This window comes from Oncorhynchus gorbuscha, unplaced genomic scaffold, assembly GCF_021184085.1.
Source record: "Oncorhynchus gorbuscha isolate QuinsamMale2020 ecotype Even-year unplaced genomic scaffold, OgorEven_v1.0 Un_scaffold_1685, whole genome shotgun sequence".
Lineage (NCBI taxonomy): Eukaryota > Metazoa > Chordata > Actinopteri > Salmoniformes > Salmonidae > Oncorhynchus > Oncorhynchus gorbuscha.
Window position 1 is genome coordinate 56,980 of NW_025744856.1, and position 21,455 is coordinate 78,434.

Here is a 21,455-nt window from a genome sequence, read left to right on the forward strand (position 1 = left end):
GTATTGACATAGCCACACATACAGTAGAACTATTTAGTATTGACATAGCCACACATACAGTAGAACTATTTAGTATTGACATAGCCACACATGCAGTAGAACTATTTAGTATTGACATAGCCACACATACAGTATAAATCTATTGACATAGCCACACATGCAGTAGAACTATTTAGTATTGACATAGCCACACATGCAGTAGAACTATTTAGTATTGACATAGCCACACATACAGTATAAATCTATTGACATAGCCACACATGCAGTAGAACTATTTAGTATTGACATAGCCACACATACAGTATAACTATTTAGTATTGAAATAGCCACACATACAGTATAAATCTATTGACATAGCCACACATGCAGTAGAACTATTTAGTATTGACATAGCCACACATACAGTATAAATCTATTGACATAGCCACACATGCAGTAGAACTATTTAGTATTGACATAGCCACACATACAGTATAACTATTTAGTATTGACATAGCCACACATACAGTATAAATTTATTGACATAGCCACACATGCAGTAGAACAATTTAGTATTGACATAGCCACACATACAGTAGAACTATTTAGTATTGACATAGCCACACATACAGTATAAATCTATTGACATAGCCACACATGCAGTATAAATCTATTGACATAGCCACACATACAGTATAAATCTATTGACATAGCCACACATACAGTATAAATCTATTGACATAGCCTTCTGTTGTTTGATTAGACCAATTCTCTTTCCTTCTTTTAAAATATTTGATTTTACTCTGCTGAATGAAGTTCAGGTGACTTCTAGCTACCTGCAGGAGAGAACAACTCCAATGTCTTACAGAAGACATTGAGGCTACACCCACTTTTAGATGTGGCCCCTCCCCATTTCTCACCTCTATATTAATGCACCTGTAGCATTACTCTCACAGTAGACTCAGCATTCTCCAGGATCCCTCTCTCCCTCTTTCTCTTTCTCACTGAATAAAACAGAATCCAGGTCAGTGGTTTCATTTTACTATTTCTATTTAATCTTATCTTATATGAATCGAAGATTTTAAAAAAGAAAGATAATCAAGTTTGTCTGAATAACTAATGAAATTTATTTTTGAAAACAGTAAATGTATAATGACAAAAACATTGAAAACTAAGTTATAATGAAAGATTGTAATTCATAAGATTATAAATTATTGTTCAAATATCTTTATTTGTGCCTCTATCGCCTTATTTCTATATGTTTCTCTACTCATCACATCACAAAGGAAGGTTTTATTTTTTCTGATGTTTTGTCGTTGGTGGGAGAATCTCGTCTTAAATGACAGAGAGAGTTTGACCTATTGAACGGCCCACCCACAGGTCCAATCAGTGTTGTTTCCATGTCATTTCAACCCAAAAACTCAATGTGATGACATTAAATTAACTTGGAAAACTGATCGAATTTGCAAAAAGTCCTCAACGTAGGGAATTCTGTATGTTTTTCACCCAACTTTTCCCCTAAATCCAACGTTGAACTGACATCTGTGCCCAGTGGCTGGTGACTGTGGACACTGTCTGTTTACCATGCAAACACCAAACAGTACTAGTATTGTTTTAGACAGAACAGAACTATAAACTCCTTAATCTGAACTCATGTTTGTTCTTGGTTTTGTGATTTCTGTCATTGACGAGGTAAAAACTAACTTTCTAACTTATTGTTGAATAGAATAATAACAACAATAACTATCCCCATAGTAATGTAAGATATGGAGGGTTTTCTGACAGTTCTTGGGAAACTCTTCTGATACCAGGTTGGTAATTTACATGTTGATGATTGTACTGTAAGCTGGGATGAAGTAATTGTTGATTGTCTCAAACAGTTTAGTAGTCACAAAGACAGTCTAGTAATCACAAAGACAGTCTAATAGTCATACAAACTGTCTAGTAGCCGTGAAGACAGTCTAGTAGCCATAAAGACCATCTGCTAGTCACAAAGACAGCCTAGTAATCACAAAAACAGTCTAGTAACCAGTGCTCCCGCACATTGGCTAACCGGGCTATCTGCATTGTGTCCCGCCAACCCCTCTTTTACGCTACTGCTACTCTCTGTTCATCATAAATGCATATATGTCACTTTAACCATATCTACATGTACATACTACCTCAATCAGCCTGACTAACCGGTGTCTGTATATAGCCTTGCTACTGTATATAGCCTCGCTACTGTATATAGCCTCGCTACTGTATATAGCCTCGCTACTGTATATAGCCTCGCTACTGTATATAGCCTTGCTACTGTATATAGCCTCGCTACTGTATATAGCCTCGCTACTGTATATAGCCTCGCTACTGTATATAGCCTCGCTACTGTATATAGCCTTGCAACTGTATATAGCCTCGCTACTGTATATAGCCTTGCTACTGTATATAGCCTCGCTACTGTATATAGCCTCGCTACTGTATATAGCCTCGCTACTGTATATAGCCTTGCAACTGTATATAGCCTTGCTACTGTATATAGCCTTGCTACTGTATATAGCCTCGCTACTGTATATAGCCTCGCTACTGTATATAGCCTCGCTACTGTATATAGCCTCGCTACTGTATATAGCCTCGCTACTGTATATAGCCTCGCTACTGTATATAGCCTCGCTACTGTATATAGCCTCGCTACTGTATATAGCCTCGCTACTGCTATTTTCAACTGTATTTTACCTATTGTCCACCTAACACCTTTTTTGCACTATTGGTTAGAGCCTGTAAGTGAGCATTTCACTGATGTATTCGGCGCATGTGACAAATAAACTCTGATTTTATTTGATAATCATGAAGACAGTATAGTAGCCATAAAGACAGTATAGTAGCCATAAAGACAGTATAGTAGCCATAAAGACAGTTTAGTAGTCACAAAGACTGTCTAGTAGCCGTAAAGACAGTCTAGTAGTCATACAAACTGTCTAGTAGCCGTACAGACAGTCTGGTAGTCATAAAGACAGTCTGGTAGCCATAAAGACAGTCTGGTAGTCATAAAGACAGTCTGGTAGTCATAAAGACAGTCTAGTAGTCATAAAATCCGTCTAGTGGCCATACAAACTGTCTAGTAGCCGTACAGACAGTCTGGTAGTCATAAAGACAGTCTGGTAGTCATAAAGACAGTCTGGTAGCCATAAAGACAGTCTGGTAGTCAGAAAAACTGTCTAGTAATCATAAAGACAGTGTAGTTGTTATAAAAATAGTAATCCATTGAGGTTTATCACTGGCTGATTCTTAGTTTGAATAGACAGCAGCGGTGGGCTTGTTCAAAATGGCCCCCAGGCTGTGTTCTTTTTAGCCCATGAATATATTGTTTCCGTCTGATCAAAATCATGCACATTTGGTATGTTGACAGACCTGTTATACTAGCCTAAGGTTTACGTGCCTTTAATAATTATTTGCATACTGCAACAATCAATGGTGTAATGACCTTGATCAATTTTTTCCTCAAATAATTGAGGATTTCCATATGAAACTGAGCTGAAGCATCACTAGACTAGAGACATTTTTCTTGAGGCCACATTAGTTATGTGTAGTCGACACAAGTGTGTTTATTACAACAGCGTTCCGACCCTCAAATTTTTATCAGGTCTTCTTCCTTTTTGTCATCTCCCAAACAGAGCCGTCATGTCGTCCAGTTTCTCAGTGCGGAGCTTCTCTGTGGGCCGTCAGCCCTCTTTCTCAAGCCTGTCTCTGAGAGACAGTGTCCGTGCCCGCTCCAGAGCTGCCGTGTCCTTTGCCACCAGCCCCCTGACCCGCTCCGCCTCCATCAGCCATGACCTGAACAGAGTTCCAGTCACCCTGAACCTCAATGGGCAGCTGGGCAACCACACCAACGAGAAGGAGGCCATGCAGGGCCTCAACAACCGCCTGGCCACTTACCTGGACAAGGTGGGTGGAAGGTAGCCTAGAGGGTAGAGGTTAGAGAAGTGGTTCAGCAACCGGAGGCTCGCTGGTTCAAATCCTAGATCTGACTGGAAATCTAGTGCAGAGTGAGCTAGCAGCTATCCTGAACAGAGGAGGTTGGTGGGAGGAGCTTAGGAGGAAGAGCTCATTGTAATATCTGTAATGTCATTAATGGAACGTTATCAGACACATGGAAACCACATGTTTAACCTCATTCCATGGATTCCATTCCAGCCATTACAATGAGCCCGCCCTCTTCTGATCCTGAGTGCCATCCTGTCGTTGTACCCTTGAGCAAGCACTTAGCAAGATAATGGATAATAAGTCTTGTTCTTAGGTGCGCTCCCTGGAGACGTCCAACGCAGACCTGGAGCTGAGGATCAAGCAGATAATGATTGAGCGCCTCCCTAAAGGTCACGACTTCGAAACCATGATGGCCCAGGCCCACCAGGTGGAACAGGAGGTGGGTTCCCAGCGTCCCTACGTTCCCATGAGCCCTCTCTCTTAACCAATGCTCTTTTCTCACTGTACAATGAGGACACTGTGTCTATGTCTGAGTCAGGATGTGGATGTACACATTGTGAACATAGTCACGCTCAGTACACACGTGTACACGTTTACCATACAAGTGTTAACACAGTGACTCTCTTTAATAGGAGTTTAACATGAGCAGAAATAGACCCTTTAACTTAACCTGCGCTCCACTGCCCCACCAGATGGTGGGTAAAAGATAAGCATAAGGCCATTTTAAACGGGTACAGTTTAATGCGTTACCCAATATCCCAAGGATGCATATGGAGTCAGTGTTTCAGTAAGTGAGGGTTAGGTGACAGTGAAAGTATCCGTTTAAGATACATTAGAGATGATGGGAACCTTCAACTGTAACATTGTACTAGTACATTGTAGATATGTGAAAGGTAACGCTTACCCTGATCCCTGTCTTTCCTCAGGTGAGGAAGAAGACACTGGAGAACGCTCGCCTCATGCTGGAGATTGACAATGCTAAACTGGCAGCTGACGACTTCAGGATCAAGTGAGTGGTTCTCTGTGTTTGCTTCTGAACATGAGTCCAGTTCAGTTTTGAAGTGAAAGCTCTTCAAACATGGTTTGCAGATGTATGTTCAGGCTCCACACCAACGCTGCACTAAGTAGACAAATATTTGTCTGCATAGTGCAACTGTGTGCTTGTGTATGTTTTAGTCTGTGTTTGTGTCAGTTAATCCTTCCCCTCCTCCCTCACCCCACCCCACCCCTTCTTTCAAGTGTAATGTTGATTTTACTATCTGTATTGAATACTTTAGAAACATTAGTCACCAAAGCTCTCACAATATCTCCCTTCAGAATCTCTCACTTCACAATCTCCTCCTCCTCCTCCTCCTCCTCCTCCTCCTCCTCCTCCTCCTCCTCCTCCTCCTCCTCCTCCTCCTCCTCCTCCTCCTCCTCCTCCTCCTCCTCCTCCTCCTCCTCCTCCTCCTCCTCCTCCAGGTGGGAGACAGAGTTGTGCATGTCCCAGTCTGTGGAGAGGGACTGTTTGGCCCTGAAGAAGGCCAAGGTGGACCATGATCAGATCATTGGGTCCCTGAAAGGAGACCTAGACAGCCTGAAGGAAGAGATCTACTTCCTGAAGAAGAACCATGAGGAGGTGAGAGGAGGTAGCTCTGTAGATCAGGACTTTATCCATCCTAAAGCATATAAGTCAGGAATTGGAGAGGTCGACTTTCTTTATTAAGGATGATGGTATCCCGACAGACAAAACTAGTGGAAACGATGTCATCAAGATGTCGTTTTAACCAGTTTTGACCTCTGGGATAGAGGGGCCAGGAGTTTTTCCTCACTTCATTACGAAGCCAGGAAAAACTATGGGTCCCTAGTTATAGCCAGGTTATAACTGAACTACAGATTTTTCCCATGGTCTCCTAGAATGGGGAGATATCTCTGACTGGAGTAAGACAAGGATGTCCTCTGTCACCTTTCCTCTTCTTACTGGCCATTGACCGAATGGTCTGAACTGAATGACAGACCACTGAATCACGTAAGTGGTCTGAAAGGGGAAGAGACTGGTCCTCTGTTCATTTCTGTCCCAGTGGTGGTATCACTCTACATCCCCTTGGAAGCTTGGAGTAGGAACCGGCTCAGACTCTGAAATCCAGCACCGGAGGCCTCTTTGTCTTAAGTAACTCAAAGCCTGAGTAACTCAGGTCTTAGCTTTTTTTACTCAAGTCTACAGAGACCCCTCTCAAAACAGCATTGGATCACTGGTTGCTCTGCTCTGAATAGGAACACTACAGACCTGTGTGAAGGGATAAGTCACCTTGTACTACTTGTATGTGGCACTGGGTAGAATGATGTGATTGTAAGTTTCTTCTGGTGTGTGTGTGCACGTGCCTGCGTCATGTGCGTGTGCGTGTGCGTGCCTGCCTCTGTGTGTGTGGGTGCTTGGCTCATCCCTTCCTATGTTCCTATGGTGTGTGTATGTGTGTGTGTTTGTGTGTTGTCGATAACTGGCCCTAGATGTGCTCGGTGTGTCTATAAAGCTGGTTGTGGTGCCAATGCAGTGGTGCCATATGCTGAGTCTATTAAGATGTGTATTTTGCAGAGAGGGAGAGGGAGAGGGAGAGGGAGAGGGAGAGGGAGAGAGAGAGAGAGAGAGAGAGAGAGAGAGAGAGAGAGAGAGAGAGAGAGAGAGAGAGAGAGAGAGAGAGAGGGGGGGCAGTGAGAGGCCCCTGAGCAAGGCAGTTAACCCACTGTTTTCCGGGCGCCGATGGCGTGGATGTAGATTAAGGCAACTAACTGCACCTCTCTGATTCAGAGGGGTTGGATTAAATGCAGAAGACACATTTCAGTTGAATGCATTCAGTTATACAACTGACGAGGTGTCCCCCTGTCCCTGTGAGAGACAAAAGTGAGAGGTAACAGTGAGAGACAACAGTGAGAGACAACAGTGAGAGACAACAGTGAGAGGGAACAGTGAGAGGGAACAGTGAGAGGGAACAGTGAGTGGGAACAGTGAGAGGGAACAGTGAGAGGGAACAGTGAGAGGGAACAGTGAGAGGGAACAGTGAGAGACAACAGTGAGAGACAACAGTGAGAGGGAACAGTGAGAGACAACAGTGAGAGACAACAGTGAGAGGGAACAGTGAGATGGAACAGTGAGAGGGAACAGTGAGAGGGAACAGTGAGAGGGAACAGTGAGAGGGAACAGTGAGAGGGAACAGTGACATGAGCTCACCTTCATCAAGTATTCATGGAGATGATGTTAATAATGAAGAGGGTCTCCCTGTCACAGTGGTGTGTAGAATTCACTGACCTCTATGTCACAGTGGTGTGTAGAATTCACTGACCTCTATGTCACAGTGGTGTGTAGAATTCACTGACCTCTCTGTCACAGTGGGGTGTAGAATTCACTGACCTCTATGTCACAGTGGTGTGTAGAATTCACTGACCTCTCTGTCAGAGTGGGGTGTAGAATTCACTGACCTCTCTGTCAGAGTGGGGTGTAGAATTCACTGACCTCTATGTCACAGTGGGGTGTAGAATTCACTGACCTCTATGTCACAGTGGTGTGTAGAATTCACTGACCTCTCTGTCAGAGTGGGGTGTAGAATTCACTGACCTCTATGTCACAGTGGTGTGTAGAATTCACTGACCTCTATGTCACAGTGGTGTGTAGAATTCACTGACCTCTCTGTCACAGTGGTGTGTAGAATTCACTGACCTCTATGTCACAGTGGTGTGTAGAATTCACTGACCTCTCTGTCACAGTGGGGTGTAGAATTCACTGACCTCTCTGTCACAGTGGTGTGTAGAATTCACTGACCTCTCTGTCACAGTGGGGTGTAGAATTCACTCACTTTTTCAATGCTAGTTGAGGATACTTCAGTTATCACATTTCCCTTTAGAATTATTAACCTCAAAAAGGTAAGACGTGCTTTTAATTCTAGTGCTGCTCTGCACAAACAAGCTTGTTAGCTAGCTAACGTTAGCTTTGTCCAACATTAAGACAACTCTCGGATGTTCAAACACATTCAAAGTTCCTCCATAGACTCCGCTCCTCGTAGGTATAATTCTGTGGTCCTAATTCAGATTATGCAGACCATAATAAGATGCCCAGAGCTTCAAGGCAAGCCTCCTTCTGCACCCTTTCTCACTCTTTCCCCACCTGCAAAATCTCAGTCGCATCTCATGTCCTACACTTATCTGTCCACAGTGACTGGCAGCACAGTACACAGTGTAAAAGGGTTTGGCTTTCATTATGATTAAACCAGTCTGTTACAGCAAAAGACAATTAGCTCTTAATGACTTTCCCATACAGATGAAACCGTTTGCCTGCTCTGTAGCAAGCTGCTCCATCAGCACTGAGTATTTTAATGTCGAGCTCAATGTAAAAAATACAATAATCTCAGAGGTTTAAAAAGGAACAGAAAGGAGCCATATAAAGTACATTTTGGGGGTTTCGGACCGTTTCAGAACTTTATTTTACTGGTTGGAACAGTGGACGGAATCAAATAAATAATGGTTATGTTCAGAAAGACGCCATTGGAAAAAAGTTCCAACCCCTGGTACTTTGTGACAACATTTGTAATTGATTGATGTATGAATTGTCTCTCTGCAGGAGGTGGAGTCTATGAAGGGCCATATTGCTGCTCAGACTGTGAACGTGGAGATGGACGCGGGTCATGGTGGACCTGAACTGGGCACAGTAATGTCAGACCTCAGAACTCAGTACGAGGGCATCATCAAGAAGAACAAGGACCAGGCTGAGCAGTGGTACCTCAAGAAGGTTAGTGGGGGACTGACTGGATGGGGACCTCAAGAAGGTCAGTGGGAGACTGGCTGGATGGGGACCTCAAGAAGTTCAGTGGGGGACTGACTAGATGGGGACCTCAAGAAGGTTAGTGGGGGACTGGCTGGATGGGGACCTCAAGAAGGTTAGTGGGAGACTGGCTGGATGGGGACTTCAAGAAGGTCAGTGGGAGACTGGCTGGATGGGGACTTCAAGAAGGTCAGTGGGAGACTGGCTGGATGGGGACCTCAAGAAGGTCAGTGGGAGACTGGCTGGATGGGGACCTCAAGAAGGTCAGTGGGAGACTGGCTGGATGGGGACCTCAAGAAGGTTAGTGGGGGACTGGCTGGATGGGGACCTCAAGAAGGTCAGTGGGAGACTGGCTGGATGGGGACCTCAAGAAGGTTAGTGGGAGACTGGCTGGATGGGGACTTCAAGAAGGTTAGTGGGGGACTGGCTGGATGGGGACCTCAAAAAGGTCAGTGGGAGACTGGCTGGATGGGTGCATCACCATGCCAGAAACTGGACACTAGAGTTTAGTCTCTCAGGGCTGATTTGTAACATGAGATAAGTGCGTGTGACTCAAATGTTCATGCAAATCTCCCGTTGGCATTGCATGTGTATCTCAAGTTACGATTCAGGCGTATCATAGTTATCATATCCAGGTTAACCCAGGTGTGGTATCTAGTAACTTACTGTAGTGTTCTCAGTAACCTGGGGATGCGGTGTGTTCAGGAACGTGTGTGTTACTGTTTTCAGTAACCTGGGGATGTGGTGTGTTCAGGAACGTGTGTGTTACTGTTTTCAGTAACCTGGGGATGTGGTGTGTTCAGGAACGTGTGTGTTACTGTTTTCAGTAACCTGGGGATGTGGTGTGTTCAGGAACGTGTGTGTTACTGTTTTCAGTAACCTGAGGATGTGGTGTGTTCAGGAACGTGTGTGTTACTGTTTTCAGTAACCTGGGGATGTGGTGTGTTCAGGAACGTGTGTGTTACTGTTCTCAGTAACCTGGGGATGTGGTGTGTTCAGGAACGTGTGTGTTACTGTTCTCAGTAGCCTGGGGATGCGGTGTGTTCAGGAACGTGTGTGTTACTGTTTTCAGTAGCCTGGGGATGTGGTGTGTTCAGGAACGTGTGTGTTACTGTTTTCAGTAACCTGGGGGTGCGGTGCATTCAGGAACGTGTGTGTTACTGTTCTCAGTAACCTGGGGGTGCGGTTCATTCAGGAACGTGTGTGTGGTGTGTTACAGCTGGAGATGGTGCAGAACGAGGTAAAGGAGTCTAACGAGGCTCTCAGGGGGGCTCAGAGTGAGTTGGTGGAGAGACAACGCTTCCTACAGAACCTGGAGGTGGAGCTAGAGAGTCTGCACAAACAGGTAGGAACTAGGAACCTGTCAACTGGGCGTTGTGTTGTACTGGGGATCTACAGCTGGACAACCAGCACAACTACAGTATCGATGGGATCCTTGCTCTTTTCCCCACCCATGTTATCCTTGTTGACTGTAAATATATCTCATCTTCCTTGATTTTGGGTCAGATACACTCCCTTAGGAGAACCCTTTTTGGTTCTAGGGTTCTTTAAATGGTTCTTCTAGCAGGTTCTAGAGAGCACCTTGTTTCTAAGAGTGTAGGGATCAGTATTATAACGACACCCATCCCCTGACCTGTATACACAGATTCTCTTCCTTTCTGTAATCACACACTGTATATTTGATGAGAAGGTGTATCAGGTATACATTTAATCTGCGCGTGTACATCACTGTATATTTGATGAGAAGGTGTATCAGGTATACATTTGTTGATTAAGGGCTTGTATAAGTCAGCATTTCACTTTAAGGTCTACACCTGTTGGTTAAGGGCTTGTAAGTCAGCATTTCACAGTAAGGTCTACACCTGTTGGTTAAGGGCTTGTATAAGTCAGCATTTCACAGTAAGGTCTACACCTGTTGATTAAGGGCTTGTAAGTCAGCATTTCACTTTAAGGTCTACACCTGTTGGTTAAGGGCTTGTAAGTCAGCATTTCACTTTATGGTCTACACCTGTTGGTTAAGGGCTTGTAAGTCAGCATTTCACTTTAAGGTCTACACCTGTTGGTTAAGGGCTTGTAAGTCAGCATTTCATTTTAAGGTCTACACCTGTTGGTTAGGGGCTTGTAAGTCAGCATTTCACTTTAAGGTCTACACCTGTTGTATTTGGCGCATGTGACAAATGACATTTGATTTGATGTGATTTCTTTATCGGACTCACCCTCTCCACCCCAGGTGTCAGCTCTGAAGGGTAACCTGGGGGAGACAGGTCAGAAGTACAGCCTGGAGATGGAGCGTCTGCAGACCACGCTGTCCCAGCTGGAGGAGGACCTGTCTCAGCTGCGTCTGGACATGCAGGTACTCACTGGTAGCCCAGCGGCTAAGGAGGTGGAACTGGATTCATATCTCCGTTGTTTACAGTAACAAATGGACTAATAAAGTTGTGTTGTATTTTATTGCAGCGCAACAAGACGGACTATGAACAGCTGCTCCGCACCAAGCAGAACTTAGAGATAGAGATCGCCACCTACAGGAGACTGCTGGAGGGAGAGGAGATGTGAGTCACGAGGATGATCCTCTTTATGTGAACGTTTAACTTTAAAGGGACATTTTCAACTTCATATTCATCATCTTCAGCACCACCCCCAACATTAACATATATGAAAATTGCATGTTTCTGTGTTTTGTAGTAAAAAAATAGAGGAAGATAAGTGTTTCCAGGGACATCATCCGTGTGCATCGTGTGATTTTAACCAATTATGATTAGGCATCGCCTGCTAATTGTCTACTAATTCATTGATGATGTCATTGGAAACGCTTCTCTTTCTCTATCTTTGTTACATATAATGCTATGGTCAGATGTAAATAAGGGGTGCTTAGTACTGTATATCCAGGAAAGTTCTGCTCTCAGTTGAGTTGAATCAAACAGATAATTGTTCTTCCTGGGACATAACATCTTCTGCCAGTGACAATTTCCATGTATCAGTTAAAGTCATTGGGCACATTCTTTTTCCATTATTGATGCAGGATGAAAGAAGTACCACCACCAAAACGTGAGTAACAGTTCTTTAACTTGACATCACTCTCACTGTTATGCAGGTGAAGGAGGACCCAAACGCGACTTAACAGAAACAGAGTTTATTAATGCTCAAAACCGAATAACTGAAATCCTCTAGATAGTAGAGGGGAAAACAACTGGAGAAGCGGCCACAGACTGCAGGTCGCTTCGGGTAGGCGCAGGCCGTAGTCAACTGAGACACCTGCTCACACGCAGCGTCTGAAGAAGGCACAAAACACGACAGGACAGGGTGATACACAATCACGGCAAAAACACGACAGGACAGGGCGAAACGCAATTACAGCATGGAATACAAAACAAGGAACCGATCGAACAGGAACGGATCACAAAGGAATAAATAGGGAGTCTAATCAGGGGAAAGGATCGGGAACAGGTGTGGGAAGACTAAATGATGATTAGGGGAATAGGAACAGCTGGGAGCAGGAACGGAACGACAGAGAGAAGAGAGAGCGAGAGAGTGAAAGGGGAGGGGGAGAGAGAGGGATAGAACCAAACAAGACCAGCAGAGGGAAACGAATAGCATGGGGAGCACAGGGACAAGACATGACAATAAATGACAAACATGACAGTACCCCCCACTCACCGAGCGCCTCCTGGCGCACTCGAGGAGGAATCCTGGCGGCAACGGAGGAAATCATCGATGAGCGAACGGTCCAGCACGTCCCGAGACGGAACCCAACTCCTCTCCTCAGGACCGTAACCCTCCCAATCCACTAGGTATTGGTGACCCCGTCCCGAGAACGCATGTCCATAATTTTATGTACCTTGTAAATAGGTGCGCTCTCGACAAGGACGGGAGGGGGGAGGGAAGACGAACGGGGGTGCGAAGAAAGGGCTTAACACAGGAGACATGGAAGACAGGATGGACGCGACGAAGATGTCGCGGAAGAAGCAGTCGCACAGCGACAGGATTGACGACCTGGGAGACACGGAACGGACCAATGAACCGCGGAGTCAACTTACGAGAAGCTGTCGTAAGAGGAAGGTTGCGAGTGGAAAGCCACACTCTCTGGCCGCAACAATACCTTGGACTCTTAATCCTGCGTTTATTGGCGGCTCTCACCGTCTGTGCCCTGTAACGGCAAAGTGCAGACCTCACCCTCCTCCAGGTGCGCTCACAACGTTGGACAAACGCTTGAGCGGAGGGAACGCTGGACTCGGCAAGCTGGGATGAGAACAGAGGAGGCTGGTAACCCAGACTACTCTGAAACGGAGATAACCCGGTAGCAGACGAAGGAAGCGAATTGTGAGCGTATTCTGCCCAGGGGAGCTGTTCTGCCCAAGACGCAGGGTTCCTGAAAGAAAGGCTGCGTAGTATGCGACCAATCGTCTGATTGGCCCTCTCTGCTTGACCGTTAGACTGGGGATGAAACCCGGAAGAGAGACTGACGGACGCACCAATCAAACGACAGAACTCCCTCCAAAACTGTGACGTGAATTGCGGACCTCTGTCTGAAACGGCGTCTAACGGGAGGCCATGAATTCTGAATACATTCTCAATAATGATTTGTGCCGTCTCCTTAGCGGAAGGAAGTTTAGCGAGGGGAATGAAATGTGCCGCCTTAGAGAACCTATCGACAACCGTCAGAATCACAGTCTTCCCCGCAGACAAAGGCAGACCGGTAATGAAGTCTAAGGCAATGTGAGACCATGGTCGAGAAGGAATGGGGAGCGGTCTGAGACGACCGGCAGGAGGAGAGTTACCCGACTTAGTCTGCGCGCAGTCCGAACAGGCAGCCACGAAACGGCGCGTGTCACGCTCCTGAGTCGGCCACCAAAAGCGCTGGCGAATAGACGCAAGAGTGCCTCGAACACCGGGATGACCCGCTAACTTGGCAGAGTGAGCCCACTGAAGAACAGCCAGACGAGTGGAAACAGGAACGAAAAGGAGGTTACTAGGACAAGCGCGGCGACGCAGTGTGCGTGAGTGCTTGCTTAACCTGTCCTTCAATTCCCCAGACTGTTAACCCGACAACACGCCCATAAGGAAGAATCCCCTCGGGATCAGTAGAAGCCACAGAAGAACTAAACAGACGGGATAAGGCATCAGGCTTGGTGTTCTTGCTACCCGGACGGTAAGAAATCACAAACTCGAAACGAGCGAAAAACAACGCCCAACGAGCTTGACGGGCATTAAGTCGTTTGGCAGAACGGATGTACTCAAGGTTCTTATGGTCTGTCCAAACGACAAAAGGAACGGTCGCCCCTCCAACCACTGTCGCCATTCGCCTAGGGCTAAGCGGATGGCGAGCAGTTCACGGTTACCCACATCATAGTTGCGCTCAGATGGCGACAGGCGATGAGAAAAATAAGCGCAAGGATGAACCTTATCGTCAGACTGGAAGCGCTGGGATAGAATGGCTCCCACGCCTACCTCTGAAGCGTCAACCTCGACAATGAATTGTCTAGTGACGTCAGGAGTAACGAGGATAGGAGCGGACGTAAAACGTTCTTTTAGAAGATCAAAAGCTCCCTGGGCGGAACCGGACCACTTAAAACACGTCTTGACAGAAGTAAGAGCTGTGAGAGGGGCAGCAACTTGACCGAAATTACGAATGAAACGCCGATAGAAATTAGCGAAACCTAAAAAGCGCTGCAACTCGACACGTGACCTTGGAACGGGCCAATCACTGACAGCTTGGACCTTAGCGGAATCCATCTGAATGCCTTCAGCGGAAATAACGGAACCGAGAAAAGTAACGGAGGAGACATGAAAAGAGCACTTCTCAGCCTTTACATAGAGACAATTCTCTAAAAGGCGCTGTAGAACACGTCGAACGTGCTGAACATGAATCTCGAGTGACGGAGAAAAAATCAGGATATCGTCAAGATAGACAAAAACGAAAATGTTCAGCATGTCTCTCAGAACATCATTAACTAATGCCTGAAAAACAGCTGGCGCATTGGCGAGACCGAACGGCAGAACCCGGTACTCAAAATGCCCTAACGGAGTATTAAACGCCGTTTTCCACTCGTCCCCCTCTCTGATGCGCACGAGATGGTAAGCGTTACGAAGGTCCAACTTAGTAAAGCACCTGGCTCCCTGCAGAATCTCGAAGGCTGATGACATAAGGGGAAGCGGATAACGATTCTTAACCGTTATGTCATTCAGCCCTCGATAATCCACGCAGGGGCGCAGAGTACCGTCCTTCTTCTTAACAAAAAGAACCCCGCCCCGGCCGGAGAGGAAGAAGGCACTATGGTACCGGCGTCAAGAGACACAGACAAATAATCCTCGAGAGCCTTACGTTCGGGAGCCGACAGAGAGTATAGTCTACCTCGAGGAGGAGTGGTCCCCGGAAGGAGATCAATACTACAATCATACGACCGGTGAGGAGGAAGGGAGTTGGCTCGGGACCGACTGAAGACCGTGCGCAGATCATGATATTCCTCCGGCACTCCTGTCAAATCGCCAGGTTCCTCCTGAGAAGTAGGGACAGAAGAAACGGGAGGGATGGCAGACATTAAACACTTCACATGACAAGAAACGTTCCAGGATAGGATAGAATTACTAGACCAATTAATAGAAGGATTATGACATACTAGCCAGGGATGACCCAAAACAACAGGTGTAAACGGTGAACGGAAAATCAAAAAAGAAATAGTCTCACTGTGGTTACCAGATACTGTGAGGGTTAAAGGTAGTGTCTCAAATCTGATACTGGGAAGATGACTACCATCTAAGGCGAACATGGGCGTAGGCTTATCTAACTCTCTGAAAGGAATGTCATGTTTCCGAACCCATGCTTCGTCCATGAAACAACCCTCAGCCCCAGAGTCTATCAAGGCACTACATGTAGCGCCCGAACCGGTCCAGCGTAGGTGGACCGACAAAGTAGTACAGGACTTTGATGGAGAGACTTGAGTAGTTGCGCTCACCTGTAGCCCTCCGCTTACAGATGAGCTCTGGCTTTACTGGACATGAATTAACGAAATGTCCAGCAACTCCACAATAGAGGCACAGGCGGTTGGTGATCCTCCGTTCCCTCTCCTTATTCGAGATGCGAATCCCTCCCAGCTGCATGGGCTCAGTCTCAAAGCCAGAGGGGGAGATGGCTGCGATGCGGAGCAGGGAAACACCGTTGATGCGAGCTCTCTTCCACGAGCCCGGTGACGAAGATCTACCCGTCGTTCTATGCGGATGGCGAGAGCAATCAAAGAGTCCACATCTGAAGGAACCTCCCGGGAGAGAATCTCATCCTTAACCACAGCGTGGAGTCCCTCCAGAAAACGAGCGAGCAGCGCCGGCTCGTTCCACTCACTAGAGGCAGCAAGAGTGCGAAACTCAATGGAATAATCCGTTATGGACCGTTCACCTTGGCATAAGGAAGCCAGGGCCCTAGAAGCCTCCCCACCAAAAACTGAACGGTCAAAAACCCGAATCATCTCCTCTTTAAAGTTCTGGAAATCGTTAGAGCAAACAGCCCTTGCCTCCCAGATAGCTGTGCCCCATTCTCGAGCCCGGCCAGTGAGGAGTGAGATGACGTAAGCAACCCGAGCTCTCTCTCTAGAGTATGTGTTGGGTTGGAGAGAGAACACAATCTCACACTGCGTGAGAAAGGAGCGGCACTCAGTGGGCTGCCCGGAGTAGCAAGGTGGGTTATTAACCCTAGGTTCTGGAGGCTCGGCAGGCCAGGAAGTAACAGGTGGCACGAGACGTAGACTCTGGAACTGTCCAGAGAGGTCGGAAACCTGAGCAGCCAGGTTTTCCACGGCCTGGCGAGCAGCGGACAATTCCTGCTCGTGTCTGCCGAGCATGGCTCCTTGGATCTCGACGGCAGTGTAACGAGCGTCAGAAGTCGCTGGGTCCATTCTTTGATCGGTTCCTTCTGTTATGCAGGTGAAGGAGGACCCAAACGCGACTTAACAGAAACAGAGTTTATTAATGCTCAAAACCGAATAACTGAAATCCTCTAGATAGTAGAGGGGAAAACAACTGGAGAAGCGGCCACAGACTGCAGGTCGCCGGGTAGGCGCAGGCCGTAGTCAACTGAGACACCTGCTCACACGCAGCGTCTGAAGAAGGCACAAAACACGACAGGACAGGGTGATACACAATCACGGCAAAAACACGACAGGACAGGGCGAAACGCAATTACAGCATGGAATACAAAACAAGGAACCGATCGAACAGGAACGGATCACAAAGGAATAAATAGGGAGTCTAATCAGGGGAAAGGATCGGGAACAGGTGTGGGAAGACTAAATGATGATTAGGGGAATAGGAACAGCTGGGAGCAGGAACGGAACGACAGAGAGAAGAGAGAGCGAGAGAGTGAAAGGGGGAAGGGGAGAGAGAGGGATAGAACCAAACAAGACCAGCAGAGGGAAACGAATAGCATGGGGAGCACAGGGACAAGACATGACAATAAATGACAAACATGACACTCACATCCTCATTGACACAGGCTAAACTTACTTACTCAGAAAAACATTGATTGATTGGCGCACAATTGGCCCAGCGTCCTCCAGGTTTGGCCTGGGTAGGCCGTCATTGTAAATAAGAATTTGCTCGTAACTGACTTGCCTAGTTAAATAAAGGTTCAATAAAAAAATAAAAAAAAATATTAAAATGATTGTGGACGTGACCGTACACCAGGATGGAGAAAGCTGATAAAGGTATCAGTGTGACATTAGGTAATTCCATCCATGGCGTTTGAAAAAAGTCCCCATTCATTCATGAGTAGGTCATTTCATTCTCACACAGAGAGACCTCAATTCACCTCGGCCTCTCAAATGACTGCATGGACTTATCCTGGTCACCCATCCTGGTCACCCATCCTGATCTCCCATCCTGGTCACCCATCCTGGTCACCCATCCATCGTTTGTTTCCCTTTCTTTCTTTCGTATCTTCCCTCCTTCCTTCTCTCGTCCCTCCTCCCTTCTCTCCTCCCTCCTCCCTTCTCTCGTCCCTCCTCCCTTCTCTCGTCCCTCCTCCCTTCCCTCCTCCCTTCTCTCGTCCCTCCTCCCTTCTCTCGTCCCTCCTCCCTTCTCTCGTCCCTCCTCCCTTCCCTCCTCCCTCCTCCCTTCTCTCGTCCCTCCTCCCTTCTCTCGTCCCTCCTTCCTTCTCTCGTCCCTCCTCCCTTCTCCAACTCACCCTCACATTCACTCTCACCTTCATCGAGCATTTCATTGGTCTGAATGTTCACCAGGCTCAAGGTCCAGGGGGGTTACGTTCCCGGGGGAAGTTTCCCCTAGGTACAGATTTAGGATCAGCTTCCCCTCTCCCAATCCTAGTCGGGAAACTGCAAAACTGACCCAAGATCAGAATCTAGGGGCAACTTTACCCTACGCCAAGAAGTTACACGGGGAAACGACCATAGGCTAGCTTGTGTAGGTACTTTCGGTGACTTATAGAGTAAAGTGGAGGTACTCCGGGCCATTGGCTCGCTGACAAAGCCAACTGCCCAACACTTATTTACACTGCAAGTTTAAAATAGGGTCAGCGGTGTTGCCTTATGTCAGAATCAAATGTACAACTTCATTCTGTGCTGCTTCCTCCACCCTGGCATCAAATCAAGGGGCCGTGGCCACAGACTAATGGCAGTTTCATAAGCCTGCAAACAAAGCAAACACCCAAAACAGAGCTGTCCCTAGCAACTGCATTAGGTGAAAATAATACCACAAGTCTCAATGTTGTAACGGAGTGTTACTGTAGGCTTGTGACTACTCACTACATCAATTTGGTAGCACTTTATTTGGGGTGTACTTACAAAAGGAATTCCTAGCACATTCATAAGCTATACTTAACACATTCATAAACTATACTTAACTCATTCATAAGCTATACTTAACTCATTCATAAGCTATACTTAACACATTCATAAACTATACTTAACACATTCATAAGCTACACTTAACACATTCATAAGCTATACTTAACACATTCATAAGCTATACTTAACTCATTCATAAGCTATACTTAACACATTCATAAACTATACTTAACACATTCATAAGCTATACTTAACACATTCATAAGCTATACTTAACTCATTCATAAGCTATACTTAACACATTCATAAACTATACTTAACACATTCATAAGCTATACTTAACACATTCATAAGCTATACTTAACTCATTTATAAGCTATACTTAACTCATTCATAAGCTATACTTAACTCATTTATAAGCTATACTTAACACATTCATAAGCTATACTTAACTCATTCATAAGCTATACTTAACTCATTCATAAGCTATACTTAACTCATTTATAAGCTATACTTAACACATTCATAAGCTATACTTAACTCATTCATAAGCTATACTTAACACATTCATAAACTATACTTAACACATTCATAAGCTATACTTAACTCATTCATAAGCTATACTTAACTCATTCATAAGCTATACTTAACTCATTTATAAGCTATACTTAACACATTCATAAGCTATACTTAACTCATTCATAAACTATACTTAACACATTCATAAACTATACTTAACACATTCATAAGCTATACATAACACATTCATAAACTATACTTAACACATTCATAAGCTATACTTAACACATTCATAAACTATACTTAACTCATTCATAAGCTATACATAACACATTCATAAACTATACTTAACTCATTCATAAACTATACTTAACACATTCATAAACTATACTTAACTCATTCATAAACTATACTTAACACATTCATAAACTATACTTAACTCATTCATAAGCTATACATAACACATTCATAAACTATACTTAACTCATTCATAAACTATACTTAACACATTCATAAACTATACTTAACACATTCATAAACTATACTTAACACATTCATAAACTATACATAACTCATTCATAAACTATACATAACACATTCATAAACTATACTTAACACATTCATAAGCTATACTTAACACATTCATAAACTATACTTAACACATTCATAAGCAGTAGATCCATCATCAAAAAGTTGGCAAGTTCATAGGTCGTGTTACAAATCAGAGCCTGTTGGGTTACAGCAATACTGTGACATCCTCTTCCTCATCCTCTTCCTCAACCTCTTCCTCTCGTTTCCCTGCAGAGGAGCCGGATGTGCGGACCAGGAAGATAGTGAAGGTGGTGACTCAGACTATGATCAACGGCAAGGTGGTGGATGAGTCCAGCGAGGTGGAGCAGATTCAGGAGGAGGTGAAGAAGAAGAAGAAGTGAGAAGGGCCTCATCATCATCATCTTCATATAGCCTCCTTATTGTTATTTTATTGTGTTCTTTTTTAAATTAATTTTTACTTTATTTAGTAAACATTTTCTTAACTATATTTTCTTAAAACTGCATTGTTGGTTAAGGGCTTGTAAGTAAGCATTTCACAGTAAGGTCTACACCTGTGTGACAAATAACATTTGATTTGATCGTTTGAGTATCATTCTCACACATCGTGGTCAAGGGCCAGCCTTACCCACTGACCCTCAGGGGCCTCCACTAACATGGATGTCTGTTTCATTCCCATCAGAGTGTTAGTCTACCCTGTTCCTTTCACAGCCTCATGGAGATGTCTGGGGACACTATGAGCTATATAGTATATAGTATGCATACAATAATATAATAATACAATAATATGAGATATAATGAAAGTCAATGAGATGTATCATATGGCATCTGTCCCTCAGTTGTCACATGACTAACATGGCTGTTGTTTAATAAAAGGTTTTGCTTTGTGCATTAAACTATTTATGTCTATATTTAGGTAACAAGCAATAGACACAGTAAATCTCTTTCAACTGAACTGCATTTTTTGGGCTGGGCTTTCAACATGCTTTTGTGTCTGTGTCTATAAACTTCTGTAATGTCTGAAATAAAGGTTTGTCTTTTAGTCAAAGTTGGTATTATTTTCTTTTATTTTGTTTCATCATCATGGAGTGTCCAAAATACTTCTTATATGTTCAATAACTATCAACCACAATCTACAATGTAAGACGTATTACATCCAACACATTCCACACATACTCAATACATACTCAAAACATACTCAAAACATACTGAAAACACATTCTATGAATTCTACACATACTCAAAACACATTCTATGAATTCTACACATACTGAAAACACATTCTATGAATTCTACACATACTCAATACATACTCAAAACATACTCAAAACACATTCTATGAATTCTACACATACTCAAAACACATTCTATGAATTCTACACATACTGAAAACACATTCTATGAATTCTACACATACTCAAAACACATTCTATGAATTCTACACATACTGAAAACACATTCTATGAATTCTACACATACTCAAAACACATTCTATGAATTCTACACATACTGAAAACACATTCTATGAATTCTACACATACTCAAAACACATTCTATGAATTCTACACATACTGAAAACACATTCTATGAATTCTACACATACTCAAAACACATTCTATGAATTCTACACATACTGAAAACACATTCTATGAATTCTACACATACTCAAAACACATTCTATGTAAAACCATGAAACTACCCTGTCTACTACGTAGCCTGATGAGCACAATGACACGTCAGTGGAGATAACTGTGCCTGTTCATGTGCGTGTGATGACTGCTTTGTGCAGTAGGTAGGCATGCATACAATACTGTAAGGTTACCTTCATGTTGAGCCTAAACGTCTGTCTGACAGCTCTGATTAAT

At 44.6% G+C, this 21,455-nt stretch overlaps 1 protein-coding gene across 1 annotated transcript; it reads left to right on the forward strand.

The window, feature by feature from the left end:
- The first annotated feature begins 938 nt into the window (after positions 1 to 938).
- On the forward strand, positions 939 to 20,638 carry LOC124017154 (keratin, type I cytoskeletal 18-like). The gene is made up of 11 exons (XM_046332548.1): positions 939 to 1,003; positions 3,633 to 3,903; positions 4,256 to 4,381; positions 4,869 to 4,951; positions 5,404 to 5,560; positions 8,531 to 8,698; positions 9,951 to 10,076; positions 10,962 to 11,084; positions 11,189 to 11,283; positions 11,754 to 11,779; positions 19,846 to 20,638. Exons 2-11 carry the CDS (start codon positions 3,640 to 3,642, stop codon positions 19,971 to 19,973), a joined length of 1,296 nt encoding a protein of 431 aa, XP_046188504.1. The 5' UTR covers positions 939 to 1,003; positions 3,633 to 3,639; the 3' UTR covers positions 19,974 to 20,638.
- The last annotated feature ends 817 nt before the right edge of the window (positions 20,639 to 21,455 follow it).

What these genes read in the sequence shown, in the direction of transcription:
- LOC124017154 (XM_046332548.1), top strand. Translation starts at nt 3,640, where the DNA reads ATGTCGTCCAGTTTCTCAGTGCGGAGCTTCTCTGTGGGCCGTCAGCCC. An exon ending in AGCAGTGGTACCTCAAGAAG is followed by an intron (nt 8,699 to 9,950) that starts GTTAGTGGGGGA and finishes GGTGTGTTACAG; the next exon opens with CTGGAGATGGTGCAGAACGA. An exon ending in CTGCTGGAGGGAGAGGAGAT is followed by an intron (nt 11,284 to 11,753) that starts GTGAGTCACGAG and finishes TTATTGATGCAG; the next exon opens with GATGAAAGAAGTACCACCAC.